The sequence below is a fragment of the Schistocerca serialis genome, chromosome 4 (genome assembly GCF_023864345.2).
Source record: "Schistocerca serialis cubense isolate TAMUIC-IGC-003099 chromosome 4, iqSchSeri2.2, whole genome shotgun sequence".
NCBI classification, from domain to species: domain Eukaryota; kingdom Metazoa; phylum Arthropoda; class Insecta; order Orthoptera; family Acrididae; genus Schistocerca; species Schistocerca serialis.
Window position 1 is genome coordinate 549,427,957 of NC_064641.1, and position 21,560 is coordinate 549,449,516.

At 41.5% G+C, this 21,560-nt stretch overlaps 1 protein-coding gene across 4 annotated transcripts in view; it reads right to left on the bottom strand.

The window, feature by feature from the left end:
- The window catches only part of LOC126475276 (PAN2-PAN3 deadenylation complex catalytic subunit PAN2), a 320,263-nt gene that overhangs the window by 151,611 nt on the left and 147,092 nt on the right, over window positions 1-21,560 (bottom strand). For all 4 annotated transcript variants that reach the window (XM_050103030.1, XM_050103026.1, XM_050103025.1 and 1 more), the window contains exons 12-13: window positions 9,841-10,023; window positions 9,585-9,757 (exon numbers count right to left, since the gene is read on the bottom strand). In XM_050103030.1, coding sequence (XP_049958987.1) covers window positions 9,585-9,757; window positions 9,841-10,023 — 356 coding nt within the window. The remainder of the gene's footprint in view (window positions 1-9,584; window positions 9,758-9,840; window positions 10,024-21,560) is intronic.

Below are 21,560 nucleotides of genomic sequence, written 5' to 3' on the forward strand. Positions count from 1 at the left end.
TTATCCTGTTCCAGAATTCATGGCCGTCTGCGTTAGATAGCGTGCATTTCGGCTTCCTCTATCTACAAGGTGTTGGCACATTTGCCAACACATCATTGGCGATGAGGCAACGGAACGGGTCTTGTTCTTTCTAATTGCTTACATTTACTTGTGTCATGGCTTCGCCAGATGTACTGTCCGAATTTTATCGCTTGCAGAATCAGCAGACGCAGGCGTTGTTGGATGCCCTTGGACAGCTCGTCCAGGGTCAACGTGCCATTCAAACCGATGCGGCTGCCGCCGCTTCATCGCTGCTGCCGCCACAACGTGCAGTTGCACCGCAGTTTCGCAATTTTGATGCGGCGCAAGAATCGTGGACCGAGTGGTCCCGCCAGTTTGGATTTCATCTCGCCGCCTACAGAATTCAAGGTAATGAGCGACAGCCGTTTTTGCTTTCATGTGTAGGTGTGTCCACCTACCGTGTGATAGTGAAATTGTTTCCCCACCGCGACGTAGCAACTCTGTCATACGAAGAAATTTTGTCTGCTTTAGATGCCTATTTCAAAGAAACAGTAAATGTCGTTGCAAAAAGGTATACGTTCTTTCGTACAAAACGTACGGCCGGTCAAACTAATAGGGAGTGGGTTGCAACTTTGCAAGGCCTTACTAGGGATTGTGCATTTGAATGTGACTGTGGCCTTCCTTATTCAGACATTATGGTACATGATGCAATTGCACAGAACGTTTCTGATGTTCGCATACGGGAGCAGATTTTGAAACTAGTTAATCCCTCCCTTCAACAAGTGATAGACATATTGGATAGACAAGACACACTTGACTGTGCTCAGGAATCTTTTGCAACTTCGCCAGCCGTGTGTAACATTAACCGGCCCGCCGGGCGCGCTGCGCGGCCCGGTCAACTGCCCTCGCGCACGTCAACGCAGCTGCCGCCACGTTCTAAACCAGGTGTGCCGCGCCAGCACACAAATGCAGTGAAATCATGCCCGCGGTGTGCAACTAGACATTCGCGTGAAAATTGCCCGTCACGCCCAGCTATTTGCTTTTTCTGTAATAAGAAAGGACATGTTCAAAGTGTTTGCCAGAAAAAGCTCAGATCAGACAATCACAATCATTCCAGGCCCTTTGCTTCGCGCCGGAATCGAACCAAGGACACTCAGGCTCGTGGACCTTCCCCCAAGGACATTCATGTAGTTAATTTCACTTCGTCCAGTGCCACTGTCTCTACCTGTGACTGTGTTCGTCCCACAAAAAGTGTGCGTCGACGTCGCCGGAAATCACGTCAATTGGCAAGTGATTCTGTACCAGTGTCTGTTCAAATTGCACAAAACAGTCGCTCTTGTTGTCAGCAGGACAATAAACTTTTTGTAGATTTGGACTTTAATGGCAAGGTCATACCATTCCAGCTCGATACCGGAGCTGCAGTTTCACTGCTCAATCACGACACGTACAAACAACTGGGCAAACCTCCGTTGCGTGCCGCAAATGTTCAGTTAAAAAGTTATTCAGGACAGCTTATCCCTGTGTTAGGACAGTGCACTCTTCTTGCAACATACAAGGGACAAACAAAACTTGTGTCATTTTACGTTCTTCGTTCTTCTACTGCAGTGAACTTGTTTGGTTTAGATTTATTTCAATTGTTTAACATGTCTATAGTAAATCAGGTCCTATCAGTGAATCAGACTGTGCCTTCAGACAGCGTTTCTCGGCTATGTGAAGAATTTGCAGACATTTTTGCCCCAGGCCTTGGTTGCGCTAAGAACTATGAAGCACGTTTGGAACTGAAAGTAAACGCGCAACCGAAATTTTTCCGAGCGCGCAATGTTCCCCACGCATTGCGTGATGAGGTCGCAAGAACATTACACAATTTAGCATCACAAGGTGTGAGTGAATGTGCGCAATGCCTCTTCCATTTCAGCTCCGCTTCATCGCTTACGCCATAAGGGTGTTCCGTTCGTCTGGACAACGGAATGCGAACGCGCCTTATGCCAGTTGAAATCGGCATTGCTTTCTAATACTTGCCTTACGCCATTCGATTCCCAGAAACCCCTTTTGTTGATGGTAGAAGCATCGGATTTCGGGATCGGTGCTGTGCTTGCGCACAAAGTTGGCTCGCATGATCGCCCTATTGCCTTTGCGTCAAAATTGCTCTCGTCTGCGCAAAGAAATTATTCACAGATAAAGAAAGAAGCTTTGGCTCTCGTATTTGGTGTTACTAAGTTCCATGATTTCTTGTATGGTCGCCACTTTACCATCATCACAGACCACAAACCTTTGACATCGCTTTTTCATCCGAACAAGCCTGTACCTCCGTGTACAGCGCAGAAATTCATTCGCTGGTCTATTTTCCTCTCGCAGTACCGCTACGATATCTTGTATCGGTCCACTGCTAAGCACGGAAACGCCGATGCGTTGTCCCGTTTGCCTGTTGCTGAGGATAAAGCATTCGATTCTTCCGAACTTGCTTGCATGTTCATTGATGCGGAAACCGATGAAGTGGTCGAATCGTTTCCGATTGATTTTCGTCGTGTAGCTACAGCCACAGCTGCTGACTCTGTCCTTGCTACCGTTTTGCGTTTTGTTGCTACGCAATGGCCTTTGTCAAAGTCTCGGATCGAGGATCCGTTGGTTCGCCGATTTTTTGCTCATAAAGAGGGACTTTTTGTTCGTCGTGGTGTTTGGTTGTTGAGTTCTGATAATGATCAGTCCCGAGTCGTGGTCCCACGTTCGTTACAGTCCTCTGTTTTACGGCTTCTTCACCAAGGACATTGGGGTATAGTGCGAACGAAACAACTTGCTCGTCAGCACTGTACTTCGTTCGGAATCAATGCTGCGATTACGAATATGTGTTCTTCTTGCATGGCGTGTGCCGAACAACACTCCGCACCGCCGCGGAAAGTCTTTGCATGGCCAAAAGCCACTTCCCCTTGGCAACGCTTGCACATCGATTTTGCTGGTCCATTCTGGAATGCTCGTTGGTTGGTTCTGGTAGATGCCTTCAGTAATTTTCCTTTTGTTGTCCGGATGTCTTCCACGACGTCCTCTGCCACCATCCAAGCGTTGTCTGCTATCTTTTGCATTGAAGGTCTTCTGCAGACTATTGTTTCCGACAATGGCCCACAATTCATGTCGGCAGAATTTCAGTCATTCTGCCAGGCCAATGGTATTCAACATCTGACATCCGCGCCGTTATCGCCTCAGTCAAACGGTGCCCCTGAACGATTGGTCCGGATTTTCAAGTCACAGGTGTTGAAGTTTAAAGAGTCGCATTCTCGGGAGGACGCGTTGTTGCACTTTTTGTCTTCGTATCGCTCTCAGCCCCGAGATGGTCGCTCGCCGGCTGAGTTGCTCCACGGTCGTCCTCATCGAACCTTGATGTCTTTGCTGCACCCGCCGCATCCGGTTCCTGTGCAGCGGCAGACTCCTGCTTTTGCTCCAGGCGACGTTGTATTTTATCGCAACTATCGAGGTTCACGGCGTTGGCTCGCAGGGCGCATTCTTCGCTACCTCGGCCGCGCGATGTATTTGGTTATGGGGGCCTCTGGTGAGGTGCGTCGGCATCTCAATCAGCTGCACCTCTGTCGTCGCACGGGTTCTGCTGCTCCCCGTCTGCTTTCAGCGATGGTGCCGTCCGGTCAGTGCCCTGGGGACCCATCTACTGGCTCGCCTCATCCCCAGGTGTTACCGACGATGCCTTCCATTTTGCCCCATGGCGACAAGCCACCACAGCCGCCTCCGCCTGTTCTCCCGCCGGCGCCGCCCGCATTCAACGCTTCGCTGCAGCCGCCAAGCGCCTCCCTGGGTCACGCGCCGCCGATCGCTTCCCGAGACCAGCTGTCCTCCGCCTTGGAACTCTTGCCCGCTCCGGACCACATGGCATCTTCGCACGTCGGATACCCCGACGCAATGGAGGTCGACCCTTAGGCTCCTCCTGTCTCTTTACGGGCGCATCCGCCGCATGTTGACGTGCATCCTGGACTAGGTTTTCAGGCGTTTCCTAGCTCCCCTCGGACCGAATGGCCGGGTGCGGGTGGCACAGCCTCGCCTGTTGTTAGGCTCCCCACCTCATCGCATACGTCAACATGGGGTCCTCCCCACGGCAGGCGGAAGCCTTATCACACGACTGTTCGCCGATTTGCGGGGGAGGAATGTGGTGTCACCGCCAGACACCACACTTGCTAGGTGGTAGCTTAAATCGGCCGCGGTTCATTTAGTACATGTCGGACCCACGTGTCGCCACTGTGTGATCGCAGACCGAGCGCCACAAGGCAGGTCGCGAGATACGGAATAGCACTCGCCCCAGTTGTACGACGACTTTGCTAGCGACTACACTGACAAAGCCTTTCTCTCTTTTGCCGAGAGACAGTTAGAATAGCCTTCAGCCAAGTCCATGGCTACGACCTAGCAAGGCGTATCTGAAGATAGTCTTATTTGTATTATCAAGAGCGATGTACCACAAGGATGGAATAAAGTTAAGTATTCGAGGAGCTGCATACTTTTCTTATTAGAATTCACTACTTATCCTGTTCCAGAATTCACGCCCGTCTGCGTTAGATAGCGTGCATTTCGGCTTCCTCTATCTACAAGGTGTTGGCACATTTGCCAACACATCAGAGAGCTTGGCCTCTGATACTTGTAGTGCCATCGCCTCACCTGCCCATTCTTGATGCCCACTGACTCCCTGACCCAGAATGATTTTTACAACCGGCGTACAAAAGTGGACCTTTCAACAACCACCATACCAACTGGTGGTCAGAAGCAGTCTTCATGGCACCTGACACCGTCACAAATGGTCATCACGTCAACATCGTTGCAATCAGTTTCGCTCGTCTTGCAACCTGCACTTCCAAATGAAGACCGGTGACTGAAAGTGGTTTTGTTACTTTGTAGCTGGCCTTTTGTTTCTTGTTGGCTGAGGTAGATCACAGAGATGTTCATTTTAACCTAAAAGTAACTCTGACACAGCATTGTAACCTCTTGATCTGTCCACGTTCACCAGCAATTGTTGCGAAGTGGATTTGACACAGGTCCGGTGTGCATTATGTAATCCTTCTGGGTGTGAATTCCCATGCATGAAGGATGTGCCAGGCAGATGTTTTACTTGCTGGTGTTGGGGTCAGTTGGCATGGGACTGTAATGAATGTAGATGCGTTATGATATGCTGTGAGAATTAGAGTAACTCCTTTCGTACTGTGTACCTTTTAATTGGAACCTGGTGTTTGCTTACCCTTGTATTGTATATTTCTTTGGTGCGGCACTAGTGGAGTGCGCAATATGTCTACTTGGAGGAACCTTCTTTCTGCTGGGTAATACCACTGTAAGCGAAGCAATGTGGCAAGGCACATCAACCATGGATATGTTGCCAACTACAATGTCTACAGGCACACTGAAGATGGGTTCTCATGATAATGTGCCTTCAGGTGAAGGGAAATTAGTTTGGGTGTCTGTGGGTACAGACTTACCACAGAAAATGTTAGGCATGGCAAATTATTGGAGAATAATAAGAATTTGGGATACACTCATAGGTAGCTTGTATACTAACCACAACGATAACATGCGATCAGTGATTCTGTATTATGAAGTAATGTGAGCCATCTGCAGGGCAGTGACTGGCAAGTTGTGGACACACTACTGTTGCAATTCAAAGATTTGTTTAATGCATAGGATCGATTATTTGTGACACCTATTACCCAACATTGCCTACCAATAGGGAGTAAAGCTCCAGTTTATAAGAAGCCATGGTGCATACTGATGCATTTACACCTGTGATGAAAGTGTTTATCAACCAACAACTCGCAGAAAGTATTATAAAACCTATGATAGTTTGATATCGCTTTTGCTGTGACAGCTGACATTTGAACACGGAAACTACCACTGATGCCTATCTGATACCAAATATCATAGTGCTGCTTGACAATTTTCGGCAGGTGCAGTAATTTTCTAAATGGATATGCATAGTGTTGGAGGAAGTATTTGATGGTCTTACAGCAGAATGTCTTATGCTAAGTATTGAAAATGCAATTTTGTGCAGACTCAAGTCAAATACTTCACCATGTCATAAGTGAGGAGGGTGTAAAAACCAATCTCTGTAAGTATCAGCAGTTTCTGAGCTTGCAACTCCACAAACTACAAAACAGTTGCATTCTTTTCTGGATCTTTGCAATTATTCCAAAAAATGTATCAAAGACTCTGTGCAAATTCCTCAGCTGTTAAATAATTTGCTACTGAAAGCGATTAAATCTAAGTGGTCAATGTAGTGTGAGTATGCTTTCAGGCTTTAAAGAAAGCATTACTCATAGACCCAGAACTGGTATTTCCAGATTTTGACATGAAATTTATCTTTTCTTGTGACACTAGAAGTATTAATCCCAGTTGTGTTCCGACTCAGGATACTGACAAAAAGAGTATCCAGTGCATGCTTCCTGACAGAGCAGAACATAATTACTCTGCCACTGACAAGGAAATGTTAGCAGTGATGTAAGGCATAACTTACTTTAGATGTTATCTAAATTCAAAGTAGTAATGGATCATGCTTCCTTAAAGTGGCTACTGGATTTGATGGATCTCTCTATCTTAAACAGGTGGGCCCTTAAGTTGAGCGAGTTTGATTACATAGTTGTTCACAAACCTGGGAGAAAACATACAAATATAGATACTTTGACCCACAAGGTTGCACTACTGCAAACGCTTGGGAAAATTTGAGTGAGTGGAGAGAGAATGGGCAGCTAATACGGATTGTCAGTTGTCAGGAATTTAGGTCATAGCTGCAGTTCACAATACATGAAGGTTTACTCTGCAGATCTATGAATTCTGTTGTCGCTAAGGAAAAAGGTGTTACAACAGGCACATGACCAAGTTTTGTCAGCTCACGGAGGCCAAACAGCGACTAATACAAGATTACCCAAAAGGTTTTGGTGGCATACAAGGAAATGTGATCAATATGCATGGAATTGCATACCATGCACAAAGTGGGTGTATCTAAGCCGTAAAAACATTCCTCGTCAATGGTTGTCCGAGGCATCCAAACCCTTACAAATGATAAGGCTTGATATTTTGGTCCATTCAACAGAACTCCAGCTGGTAATAAATACATACTGACAATCATTGACAATATTTTCAAGGTTTATATCTATGATTGTTACCGTATTTACTCAAATGTAAGCCGCACTTGAATCTAAGACACACGTGAAAAATGGGACTCGAAATCAAGGGAAAAAAAATTTCCCAAATCTAAGCCGCACCTGAAATTTGAGACTCAAAATTCAAGGGGAGAGAGAAGTTTTAGGCCCCTCCTCCAAACCAAAACAAAGTTGGTCCACTGTAATATGAGACACAATTTAGGTCAAATGAATGACGATACAGCTACAGTAGTTTGGTCTGAGTCGTTAAGCTTTACCAGGTAACCATTGCTATGCGTCAGGCGCTCCATCCGTATTTATACGGGTACCCTTCCTTTTTCACGTGCTTTTTCCAGTTTGAATTGATTGCTTATTTTTCTTTGATCTTATAAGTGCCGTTCTCTTTGTTATAGGTGTTTATGTCACTCTAAGCTGAAAATGTATTACTGTACTGTGTCATGCGTTGTTTGTCGCAATCTGATACTGAGTGTTAACAACATGTCGCCGCTCGCAGCAACGTTTGCTTTTGTGCACGCTACCGCCGCTTACAATTTTTTTTAAAAAGAGAGAGAGAGAGAGAGAGAGAGAGAGAGAGAGAGAGAGAGGAATCATCTCATTAAAGAAACAATGGCAAGAGACTGCTATTTTTTTTGTTACTTACACTGCTGCTTTCTTTGATAATGATCAACAAGAACCAAATAATAGACTGCGTATGATAGAAGACGCTCTGAACGAGAATTTAGTGAAAATTTTTCTCCATTTGAAAATCTTTGCAGACGCCTCTTTAGTACATTACATTCTGCACAGAAATTAGAGTCATCTTAGATTTAAAAATCTAGTCAACTGCCGTGCTTCATTTCTGACTGTATCACTATTAGGCATAAGACTAATATGAATATAAACATGACTTGATATGTATATTCTTCTGCATTTGCTGTTGTCTCACTCTTAGTTTCGTAGTTTATTAGGCAGACAGGATTTAAATGAGATAGCAGCAAACATGAAAGAAAACATGGCAAAATGTTTATATTCGTATTATTCTTATGGTGAAGAGAATACTGCATGTGATTCACAATTCATAAAAGTTTCAATTAGCAAACAATTCTTCTCATAGGGAGAAAAAAATTCAGAATGTAGAGTTGGCCATATTGACAAACATCCCGAACAGTCTTGCCAGTCGGATTTTCGTAGTACATTGAAATGCTGCTACATTCGAAGATGAACAATATGGAATTTTTATTTACTTCGTTGGATAATGTATGAAAATGCAGTGGTCGAAACTCGGGGCGGAGAAAAAAGCTAATCTTCCACCTTTTTTTTCTTTTTTAAATTTATTTACTGACGCAGAGGTTTTTGCACCAGTATTTATCTTTGTGCCTGCAAAGCATGCCTGTGTAGCGCTACATATATTCGACGGCAGAAGTTAGCTGTGGCGGCACCTACCAACATTTTTCAGAACTTCCGCTTACTTTGCACTCGATTCTAAGCCACAGGCGGATTTTTGGATTACAAAAACCAGAAAAAAAGTGCGGCTTAGATTTGAGTAAATACGGTAGTCACCTGTCTGATGACTTCAACTAAGACTGCAGGCTGCCGGCTGTGGTTGGAATTCATTGCTCCATGCGGCTGCTACAGAGAGGTCACAGCTGTGATGTGGACCTACTGAGCCATCCTCTGATGAAGGGCCAAACCTACAGACTACAAGCTGCCATCTTCTGTTTGCTAGGATGGCACCTGAGTGCCCCCTCCCAGGCAGTATGTGTATTGCCTTCCTGGCTGCACGGTATGTGAGCTGAGGGAAACCTGGCCATCCAACTTCATTACAACTGTCATGGACAAGAGGCTTTGAGTACAAGTCTAAGCATGCATCCATCTTTGAGAACACTGACACCCATCCTATCAACAGAAGCATGCCTGTGGGCCACATTGCTGATTCCCACTACCGCACCCCCGTGCTGCCTCACTGTCAGGCAATGTGCCTGATCTGCTGCAACGTACATGAGCTGCCAGAGTGCTGTATCTGGCATTCCTTGTCGACACCTAATCAAGCAACCTGGCCCATTTCCTGTGCGCCGAGGAAGACAATATCCATATTCACTGCAGCAGTCACATCAGTAAAATGTTTTTACAGATACCGCTGTTTCACTGACACAACCCTTATGTCCCCTGACCTGAGGGGGGACCATTACAGTATATCCCTCTCTTTAACACCCCTAACTACAGATATCAATACTTCCTTGTGAAAGCAGAACCTAGATTTTTCGCAATATGGTATAAATATTTTAACATTGTCTTCTGCTGTATTGTTTAAAGTAGTGCTAAATTTGATCATATTAAGGTCTGTTGAAACCAGAGAGGCGGGTAGGATGGGGTGGGGATTGGCAATGAGGTGGTTTTGGGCAGTAGTACTGTGACTGAACCAAGCCTTCCTGATTATAAACTTAAGTTTTGGGGGGAGACACCACCTACCTGGGGATGATCGAGGCCACAATTGACAGCCATGATCTGTGGAAGGGCTGTTATCTTTCGTGAGCGGACCGACTGGCGATAGCGGCCACAGTGCTCACACCAAGCTGGAGTTGTCTGCTCAGGAAACATACTTCTCATCAGTACATCACAGAAAGTGTATTCAGCCTGGTTATCTGTAACAGTGGTGGGGTGAAGTAATTTATCACAGAATGGACGTGAAAAATCAGATAGTAGCATATCAGATGGTAAATAAGACCTGATGAATTATGAGGGTAGATGAGATTTGTCAGGAGAACTATGGATTCTTTTGATACTTCACTATTGCATGTCATACAAATATGAGTGTTCATCTGACGTGTTCCAAAGAGCAAGCTGATTTCAGTTTCTTCTTGCTGCATATCTTCAGTTGTGCACTGCTTTGATGAAGCCTGTGTGCCACCTGAAAGTGAAATGAACAGTAATCAAGCAAACAGCTTTATCATCCCCATTTACTTTTACATATTTTGTTCAATTATTAGATACTGTGTAATAAAAGAATAATAATACCCAAAAAAGTTTTGCTATAAAAATATATTTTGTTGTACAAATAACACTGGTTGTGTGATTTAGTAATACACAGTAAGAGTTCCAATCATTGCCTATAATAGCCGATGATAAATGAAAGATTGATCTATATCCATCTCTGTTCACACTGAAAGCAAAAGCTCTCGACTAGCAGCCTGCTATCATGATAAATGAAAGATTAATTATGTCTATCTCTGTTCACAATGAAAGCCACAATTTTTGACTAGCAGCCTGCCATCGGATCTTTTGCTATCACTTAAAACTATGAGTAGGATGCCTGAAGACTATTTAATTTCTCTTAAACACATTTCTAAAATTTCTCTTAAATACATTTCTAAATACATTGAAATGAGAGTCAAAATTTATTATCCACACAAGTTGTTATAGTACATAAATAATATGTATTTGTGAGCACAGAACACAAAGGGGCTAAGTGACATTTTCTAAAACTTCCAGTTTTACTGAAATTATGGTATTTAAAATAGTAATTTTTTGAGTGGTAAAGAGATCTAACTGGATTTCTTGACAGGTGCTGCCACCTATTGGAGTGCCCTTCACCAACTAACAGATGTAGTTCATTTCTTGAGAGTGCAAAGGGTCTATGTGTCACTTGGCTCCCTTTCGTTCTAACTTGTTTTGTTTCGCTTGCCACATGTTACAACTTGATTCTGACTTCAAGAAGCCCACAGACATTTAGGCCTAGTTTTTTCAGTGCTGTTTAAAAGTTTCTCAATAAATTCAATGTTTCAGTTTCCACATAAGAAATAATAACTTTTCAGTGTTGTAATTCAGTGCCTGTTCCTTCTAGAGAAGGCACCAACATTGATGACAACCTTTCTGACTCAGGTAAACTAGCTATACGTTACACTGAAAACTATCGACAGTAAAATTACCTTAGCATTTTAAATTAAAATAATTAGTAATTAAATCCATAAAATAACACTGAAATCATTGCAAAATGAGATTAAGTGAGGTAAACTTTTGTTTACTAAGCTTGATATTGCATTGTGCTTTGTATATCCACCATACGCTTTTAGAGATCATTCTAATGTTAACAAGGACTACTATCCTGGCAAAGACAGTGTTACAAGCAGCAAAGAATTGTCATGTAATTTGATTTATTTTATCTATCCATTATAGAGTAAAGTTCTCATTTGCTTCTATTCGAAGATCTTCGAAATGACAGTACTCCTTGCCTCATGGGTCCTACTTATGTTATTGGTTTTATACTAAAAGTTGTAAATTTATATATAGCTTCTGGAAGGACCCCAATCAATCACTGTGGCACAATCAAATAAACTCTTGTAAGTGACCACGTCAGGACTGGGTATTATGTTACTGTTACTAGAAAAACTTTTTGAACCCTTTTTAGTATTATCCATTTAAAAATATATTTTTATCCAGAAAATGGTGAAGAAGAGGGTTGAGCACTAGCACACCTACCTGACAATGCCATTCCTCCAGAGACTCAATGAGGGAAAAAAAACGAGTAAGAAGAGTTCATGCTTGGAAACAAGTACAAAGAAAGAAGCTAAGATACTCAAGTCAGCCATACGTTGACAAAAAACGAAGTACACAGGAAAAAAGACGTGCAACCATATGACCACAACTGTTGGTATAAATGTACTGATAACATCCCTTCACAACAAAGACAAAGCATTTTCAATTCATACTGAAAACTTGGAAGTTCAGAGTTGCAAACAGCATTTTTAAATGGAACAACTGTGTTAGCACCGGTAAAATGGAGTAAAGAAACAGGTGAAAATAAAAAAGGTGTTTCATGTATACTTAAGCTAGGTGGATACAGAGTATGCAAAACAGTTTTTCTCAAATCCTAGACAAATCAAATAAAATAGTGACACATAAAATTATTAAAAAAAATAGAGGTAGGAAGGAACCAGCGCATAAAATTTCTTACCATAGGATCGAAATAATCAAGGAACATATCACAAACTCCCCTCATTATCAAAGCCATTATAGTCATGAAAAGTTTCCAAATGGGAGGTATCTTAACCTCGACTTAAATTTATCTAAAATGTACGATTTTTACACAAAGTGGAGTAAAGAAGAAAAAAAAAAACATCAAGCCTGAAAAAGAAAGTTTTTGCAGAAAAATTTTCAGCACTGAATTCAAACTAAGTTTTCACAGGCCCCGAAGTGACACCTGTGTAACGTGTGCCAGGCTGCAAGTTGCGATAGAGAATGGTACCAATGAAGAAAAAAAAAAGCTGCAGAAGCAGAAAAAGAATTACATCTGTGAAAGGTAGAACTGCTAAGGATATAAAAAACAAATACAATGAATCAGATGATAACAATACAACTTGTACCTGTTTCAACCTTCAAATGATGATGCCAACTCCAAAAGTAAGAAATTCCAATGCTTACTACATGCAGCAGTTATGGACGTATAATCTGGACATTCACGATCTTAAAACCCAAATGGGGCATATGTACTTGTGGCATGAGGGGCAAGCTGGCAGAGGATGCCAAGAGATAGCTTCCTGCCACCCAATGTGAAACACTTACTAGCATTTAGTGATAACTTTGGAGGGCAGAACAAAAGCAATTTGACTGCCAAATTTGGGCTTTATGTTGTGAGAAACACCCAAATTGAAACAGTGACACACCATTTTGAGTATTAGGCCATTCATATTATTGTGTCTAGACAAGACAGCCTAGACACAATGAGAGGAAGCCGAAAGGCACGCGCTAAGCTAAAGCAGGATGGCGTGAGGTCTGAAACAGGATACGTAATGAATGCTATAAAGAAAAGTACGTAGCTTCTGGAATAATTAACTTTAATCCATCCTTTTGGTACATCTGAATATTGTGGCGATACAAGTGAGACTCTTTAGATACATGCAATGTTACTAATGGCGCCTTGCTAGGTTGTAGCCATTGACTTAGCTGAAGGCTATTCTAACTATCGGCTCGGCAAAGGAGCGAGGCTTTGTCAGTATAGTCGCTAGCTACGTCGTCCATACAACTGGGGTGAGTGCTATTCCGTATCTCGAGACCTGCCTTGTGGTGGCGCTCGGTCTGCGATCACACAGTGGCAACACGCGGGTCCGACATGTACTAATGGACCGCGGCCGATTTAAAACTACCACCTAGCAAGTGTGGTGTCTGGCGGTGACACCACACATATAATGAATGCGACCAAGATTTTGGGCTCATAGAAATCAAAAAGAAAAAAATCCAGAAACATGTAAGTCACAAAAGACTGGATGGACTTTGTTGCATCGTCAAGCCTTAAGAGTATTTTAAACTTATGGAAGATAAGGGTTTCATTAATATCCTGCAACTCAACATGTTCTTTCCAAAAGTAGTAAAGGGAATTCGAGGAAAGTAGTTCTTCATTTCAAAAAGTCAAGTCCAACCACTCTGTTTTACAAAAACACATCAGGAAGTATTGAGACATTCGAAGTGTTTCAAATTATTCCACCCAGATCAGGTCGCCTTCCTGCAACAGCTTCCAGTTCTTCAGCCGGCGGATATGAAACCTAACCTGAAGAAGAAAAAATATGACAATCTTATGGGACTTCTCCAATTTGTCCCGCCATTCCACCATCTATTCTAAATTGGGCTGCCCAATAAATTGACAAGGGAAGTAACGACACCAGCTGTTGAAGGAGGAGAAGAATCAGAGCCCAACAATGCTTATGATACAGACATTGATGATTAGATTGTCTTATACATAAGAACTTTTCAGTGTACCCTAAACCTTACATTAAAGTATGTTTTCATAATTTTTTTATAATAATAAAATAACTTCATTAAGCTTCTGCAGTCATTTTCCTTTCCATTTCTTTATAAGGAAAGGAATCTTAAGAGATATCTTCTTAAAGGAAGTGCAAACATTGTTTCTTACAAAATATTAAAAAAACACAATATCAAGAAAATCAAGAAAGGTTTCAAGTGATACTGAATGTCTAAGAATTGAATAATAGTCTGAAATATAAAAATGTAGTTAACCTTTTTATTCCACATAAAAATAATTTTTCCAACTTAAACTCTGATTTACTCAAAACTGTTAAAATTGCACTTAGACTTCTTGTGTTCTAGGGTCCACATTTATAAATGTCCCATACAAACAGAAATAATATCACATAACACAATCACAGCACATGCAATAGGCAATGCTGCTTCTCAAACCTTAGGGCCACATTCACAGTGAATAAAATGAGTTAGCACCATCATCCTACGACTACACAGTATTTTACTTTTAAATGAAGAGCCACTAGATGCAACAAACATGTTAATTTTGTCAACTCTCAGCAGATGTTCTTATCTAAGTACCAGAAAGTTGTAAGGTACTGAATTAGCACCGTCAAATTAACAGGACACAGATGAATATCTTTCAATCCCTGTTTGCTCTCTCTTTACTAAATGTGGACACAATGTCACAATATGTTGTGAGGAGGACTGTGGGTTTGTATTTTTTTGGGGGGTGAGGGGGGGGGGGGGGGGGTGAGGAGGCAGGGGAGATCCAGATGGCATAGGTTGTGAAGCAGATATAAAAGTCAAGAATGTTCTGCTCGGCAATATATTCTGGCAGCGGGTGGTCAATTTTTGGTTTTTGCCACAGTGTAACAGTGGTCATTCATTAAGTGGACAGTTAGGTTATAGTTATGCCCACATAAAAGGCTATAATAAAGTTATAGCAGAATCAGTAAATTACATGACTGTTTTCATACGATGCCCTGCCTCTGATAGCATAAGATATTCCTGTGATGGGACTGAAGCAAAATGTTCTGCATGGAACAAGTCTCGCCCAGATTTATGACCTATGTGGTACAGCATTGGGAGTGAACACAGCATAAAGATGATCCAAGACATTTTGCACATTGGGTGGGTTGGCAGAATAGTACTTTGAGGGGTGGGTGTGTGGGTACGCATGATAGTGGGAAGGACATTTCTTATTTCCAGGCATGATGATAGGTAGTCGAAAAACTTGTGATTAATGTGGTTACATTGTTAGTGTCCGAAATGATAATGGATAATGAGAAGCATGCTCCTTAGCAGCTGGTTCAAGGGAGTAATTGGAGAGTCAGGGGTATATATATGGACGTGACACAGGGATCTGTTTACAGACTAGGTTTGGAGGGTATAGACTGTCTGTGAAGCCCAACTAATGGATGGAAACACTGTTCTGAAGAACTTAAGAATGTAGGAAAAGATAGAGTGCCACTTACCGTAAACAAGACATGTCAAGTTGTAGACAGGAACGATTAAAAACACTCACATATAGCTTTTGTCACAGCCTTCATCAGCAAACACAACATTCACTCTGGCACATGCGTGCACATACATATGCGCGCGCGTGCACGCGCGCCCACACACACACACACACACACACACACACACACACACATGCACGCACACACAATAGCAAGTAAGTACGCACACCTCACGCACACGGCCATCGCGTGCGTGAGGTGCGCTTGCTTGTATGTGTATGTAAACGTTGTCTGTGTGTCCTCTTTACTGATGAAGGCAGTGGCCAAAAGCTATATGTGAGTGTCTTTTAATTGTGCCTGTCTTTACAATAAGTAGCAATCTATCTTTTCCTACATTGTTGATGTTCCTCCCTGGAGTTTCTATTGTTTAAACTTAAGGACGATACAGATAAAGTAAAATAACGTAACAAATTCAGACAAAATGAATGAAAGTGCAAAAGGATGTTGCCAGAGGTCTTTCAGTCATGCACAGAAAGTTGGAAGTAACATTGCATGAAGTCAGCTTGACTCCAGCTCAAAATGTGGTTTTCCACATGATATTCTAATGAAATGAATTATCCAAATGTTTTGCTTAATAGTTGTGCATTCCTGCCTGCAATTTCAATGTGGAGAAGAACTGTCCAAAAGAAAATAATGGAAGATTCTATAAGTGTATTATATTTCTCTTTCAAGTTATTTGTACTGCAGACTTCTTATCAAATATTCTTTTTAAGAATGATTTTAAGTAGATGGAAATGGTTAGCTCTGAGAGATGAAATAGTGATGGCAACAGAGGATCAAATGGCAGGCCTAGCAGAAATCCTTGGATAACACATGAGATATGGAATTTAACTGATGGAAGGAAAAAATGAAAAAAAAAAATTGTAACAAATGAAAATGGCAAAAGGGCATACAGACATCTAAAAAAATAAATGACAGATGTTAAGAGTGGCACAGCAGGAATAGCTAGAGAAGAAATTCAAAGCTGTAGAGGGAGGCAGGACAATAGAAAAGATAGATGCTCCATGTATGAAAATTAAAGAAATGGAAGGAAACGTGTGACCATAAAGGACACAGGTTGCAAGCCAGTGTGCAAAGAAGGGAAGCCTGAAATGTGAAAGCACTATACAGAATGGCTGAAGATAATATGAAAAAGGAGTGGGAAGTAGGTGAAAATGAGATGGGGGATGTGATAATATTAGATGAATTTGACATAGCACTGGAAGACCTCAGTCTAAACAAGGCAATTGGAGTAGACTTTACCTCAGAATTATCGAGATCCTTGGTGGAGCTGGCCACGGCAGAGCTATTCCACCTGGTCTGCAGAGTATATGGGATGGGAGAAACACTCTCAGGCTTCAAGAAAAACATACAAATTCCCATTCCAAAGGAGGTACGGGCTGACAGGTGTGTATATTACTGAACCATCAGTCTGGTAAGTCGTCATTATTTACAGAAGACTGGAGAAATAGGCAGAAGCCAGACTCAGAGAACATCAGTTTTAGTTCCAAAGTAATGTAGTAACAAGAGAGACGAAAGTGATCCTATGACTTACATTAGAAGATACACTTAAGAAATGCAAACCTAGATTTATAGCATTTGTTGAGTTAGATGATGCTTTTTATAATGTTGACTGGAATAAATTCACTGAAATTCTAAATGTAGCAAGGACATAATACTGGGAGTGAAAGTTATTTACAACTCTTACAGAAACCAGACTGCAGTTACAACAGTTGCAGGACATTAATGGGAAGCAGTACTTAAGATGGAAGTGAGACAGGGCTGTACCCTATCCCTGATTTTATTCAATCCATGTATTGAGCAAGCTGTGAAGGAAACCAAGGAGAAATTTGGAAAAGAAATTAAAGTAGAAAAGAGGTAGTGAGATGAACATCAAGAAAAGGAAACAGGGATAATGGAATGCAGTGGCATTAAGTTAAGTGATCCTGAAGGAATTATATTAGAACATGAGACACAAAGTAGTAGATGAGTTTTGTTATTTGGGCAGCACAATAAATGAAGATGGCCCAAGAAGAGATGATATAAAGTATTCTTGAATACAAGTAATATGTTGATCCAACATAAATTTAAGTCTTAGGAAGCCTTTTCTGAAGGTATTTGTCTAGAGTGTCACCTCGTATGGAAGTGAAATGTAGACATAAGCAGTTCAGAGAAGAAGAAAATAAAAACTTTTGAAATGTGGTGCTGCAGACGAATGCTGAAGATTAGATGGGTGGACTGAATAACAAATGAGGTGGTGCTGAATCAAAATTGAGAGAAAAGAAACTTAACAGCATAGCTTGACTACAGGAGGAGACCAGTTAATAGCACATATCCTGAGGCATCAAGAAATAGTCCGTTGGTAATGGAGGGAGGCATGGAGGGTAAAAATTGTAGAGGGATCTACGTGTGGATACAATAAGGTTGCAGTAGTTATTCAGATATGAATACAGGAGAAAGTTGTGTGGAGAGCTGCATCAAACCAGCCTGAGAACTAAAAACAACAAAACTGTATCACAATGTAAAACCATTGCTCTTCTCAATGTTTGTACTGTCAAGGTAATCAAAGAAGCAGCCACTGGAAAAATTGAAAATGATGTTTTTGTTTAAGTTATTAATTGGTTTCACACACATGGACTAACCTCAACTTTTGAAAAACAAAGTTCACACAGTTCTGTACTGTCAAAAATGCCTCTTCTACCAAAAAGGTTATTTACAACTCTTACAGAAACCAGATTGCAGTTACAACAGATATAGGACATTAATGGGAAGCTGTGTTTAGATTCTGCTATTTTTTTCCATAAGAATAATAGCCAATTTTGACATTATGGAGTAAACTCCTCACTTAGGTAAAAAATACTCTTTGTACATAAGAAATCAATTAGAATTACACATTGAATTTACACATGTACATATTGCACGCATATGTTTAAATATAAGGGAATATTAACCACAGTCTCACAGTACATTAATTTGCTCATGACACTTACTTTCAACAATCCATTGCAGTTCAAGGTTAAGAGAGATAATAGCCAGTACACTACTAGCAGAAAAAATGATGTGGGCTTCCCTCTAGTGAATGGCATAGAAGGTGTGAAATACTCAGAAGTAAAACTCTCTGAGAGGAGAAGGAGAGAGGGGGTGAGAGAGAGGGGGGGAGAACCTCAACGTTTTTATTTCTTCTCCATGGACTTTAATACCTACTCCGAACTTTTCTTTCGTTTCCTTCACTGCTTGCTCAATATACAGATTGAATACCATCAGGGAGAGGCTACAACCCTGTCTCACTCCTTTCCCAACCACTGCTTTCCTTTCATGCCCCTCGAATCTTATAACTGCCATCTGGTTTCTGTACAAATTGTAAATAGCCTTTCGCTCCCTGTATTTTATCCCTGCCATCTTTAGAATTTGAAAGAGAGTATTCCAGTCAACATTGTCAAAAGCTTTCTCTAAGTCTACAAATGCTACAAATGTAGGTTTGCCTTTCCTTAATCTATTTTCTAAGATAAGTCGTAGGGTGAGTATTGCCTCACTTGTTCCAATATTTCTGCGGAATCCAAACTGATCTTCATCGAGGTCAGCTTCTACCAGTTTTTCCATTTGTCTGTAAAGAATTCGTGATAGTATTTTGCAGCTGTGACTTATTAAGCTGATTGTTCGGTAATTTTTGCATCTGTCAACACGTGCTTTCTTTGGGATTGGAATTATTATATTCTTCTTGAAGTCTGAGGGTATTTCGCCTGTCTCATGCATCTTGCTCACCAGATGGTAGAGTTTTGTCAGGACTGGCTCTCCCAAGGCCGTCAGTAGTTCCAATGGAATGTTGTCTACTCCCGGGGCCTTGTTTCGACTCGGGTCTTTCAGTGCTCTGTCAAACTCTTCACACAGTATCGTATCTCCCATTTCATCTTCATCTACATCTTCTTCCATTTTCATAATATTGTCCTCAAGTACATCGCCCTTGTATAGACCCTCTATATACTCCTTCCACCTTTCTGCTTTCCGTTCTTTGCTTAGAACTGGGTTTCCATCTGAGCTCTTGCTATTCATAGAAGTGGCTCTCTTTTCTCCAAAGGTCTCTTTAATTTTCCTGTAGGCAGTATCTATCTTACCCCTAGTGAGATAGGCCTCTACATCCTTACATTTGTCCTCTAGCCATCCCTGCTTAGCTATTTTGCACTTCCAGTCGATCTCATTTTTGAGACGTTTGTATTCCTTTTTGCCTGCTTCATTTACTGCGTTTTTGTATTTTCTCCTTTCATCAATTAAATTCAATATTTCTTCTGTTACCCAAGGATTTCTACTAGCCCTCGTCTTTTCACCTACTTGATCCTCTGCTGCCTTCACTACTTCACCCCTCAGAGCTACCCATTCCTCTTCTACTGTATTTCTTTCCCCCATTCCTGTCAACTGTTGCCTTATGCTCTCCCTGAAACCCTGTACAACCTCTCGTTTAGTCAGTTTATCCAAGTCCCATCTCCTTAAATTCCCACCTTTTTGCAGTTTCTTCAGTTTTAATCTACAGTTCATAACCAATAGATTGTGGTCCAAGTCCACATCTGCCCCTGGAAATGTCTTACAATTTAAAATCTGGTTCCTAAATCTCTGTCTTACCATTATATAATCTATCTGATACCTTCTAGTATCTCCAGGCTTCTTCCATGTATACAACCTTCTTTTATTATTCTTGAACCAAGTGTTAGCTATGATTAAGTTATGCTCTGAGCAAAATTCTGCCTGATGGCTTCCTCTTTCATTTCTCTCCCCCAATCCATATTCACCCACTATGTTTCCTTCTCTCCCTTTTCCTACTCTCGAATTCCAGTCACCCATGACTATTAAATTTTCGTCTCCCTTCACAATCTGAATAATTTCTTTTATTTCATCATACATTTCATCAATTTCTTCATCATCTGCAGAGCTAGTTGGCATATAAACTTGTACTACTGTAGTAGGCATGGGCTTTGTGTCTATCTTGGCCACAATAATGTGTTCACTATGCTGTTGGTAGTAGCTTACCCGCACTCCTATTTTTTTATTCATTATTAAACCTACTCCTGCATTACCCCTATTTGATTTTGTATTTATAACCCTGTATTCACCTGACCAAAAGTCTTGTTCCTCCTGCCACCGAACTTCACTAATTCCCACTATATCTAACTTCAACCTATCCATTTCCCTTTTTAAATTTTCTAACCTACCTGCCCGATCAAGGGATCTGACATTTCACGCTCCAATCCGTAGAACGCCAGTTTTCTTTCTCCTGATAACGACGTCCTCTTGAGTAGTCCCCGCCCAGAGATCCGAATGGGGGACTATTTTACCTCCGGAATATTTTATCCAAGAGGACGCCAACATCATTTAACCATACAGTAAAGCTGCGTGCCCTCGGGAAAAATTACAGCTGTAGTTTCCCCTTGCTTTCAGCCGTTCGCAGTACCAGCACAGCAAGGCCGTTTTGGTTAGTGTTGCAAGGCCAGATCAGTCAATCATCCAGACTGTTGCCCCTGCAACTACTGATAAGGCTGCTGCCCCTCTTCAGGAACCACATGTTTGTCTGGCCTCTCAACAGATACCCCTCCGTTATGGTTGCACCTACGGTACGGCCATCTGTATCGTTGAGGCACCCAAGCCTCCCCACCAACGGCAAGGTCCATGGTTCATGGGAGCAGGATAAGAACTTAATGCTTGTTAATTTTATTTCGTTTTATGCCCTTTCCTTATTTCTTGGAACAAAAATATTAGTATTTCTTTTATAAATGAATGTAAATGAGATAGTTGGAAAACTAAAGAAGAAATCACTGGATGGAAGGTGTGTTATTCTCATGACAATCTGTTGTGTCCTTGGGGAGTACCAATATTTGGTGTAGATTGAAGTAATTCTGTTGCCTCCATTGTGTATCTCACATACATGGGAGTAAGGTAAGAGAGAAAAGAGAGCTTACGCAGTCATTTTTCTCTTGCTCTAAAAGTGAATGGGCAGAAAAATTTTCAGAGCTTTGAGCTCTCAATAGCTTGATACTTACCAAAATTAATATTAGAGACTTGTCACAATAAAACTTTATAGCCTGACCACCAAAATACACTAGTACAAATGATTCTCTGGTAATTAGGAAATTTCTTATTTCAAGATTGTTTCACTACTGAAAGAGGTGATCATGAGCGAAAAATTTGTTGTGAAATATGTCCCACA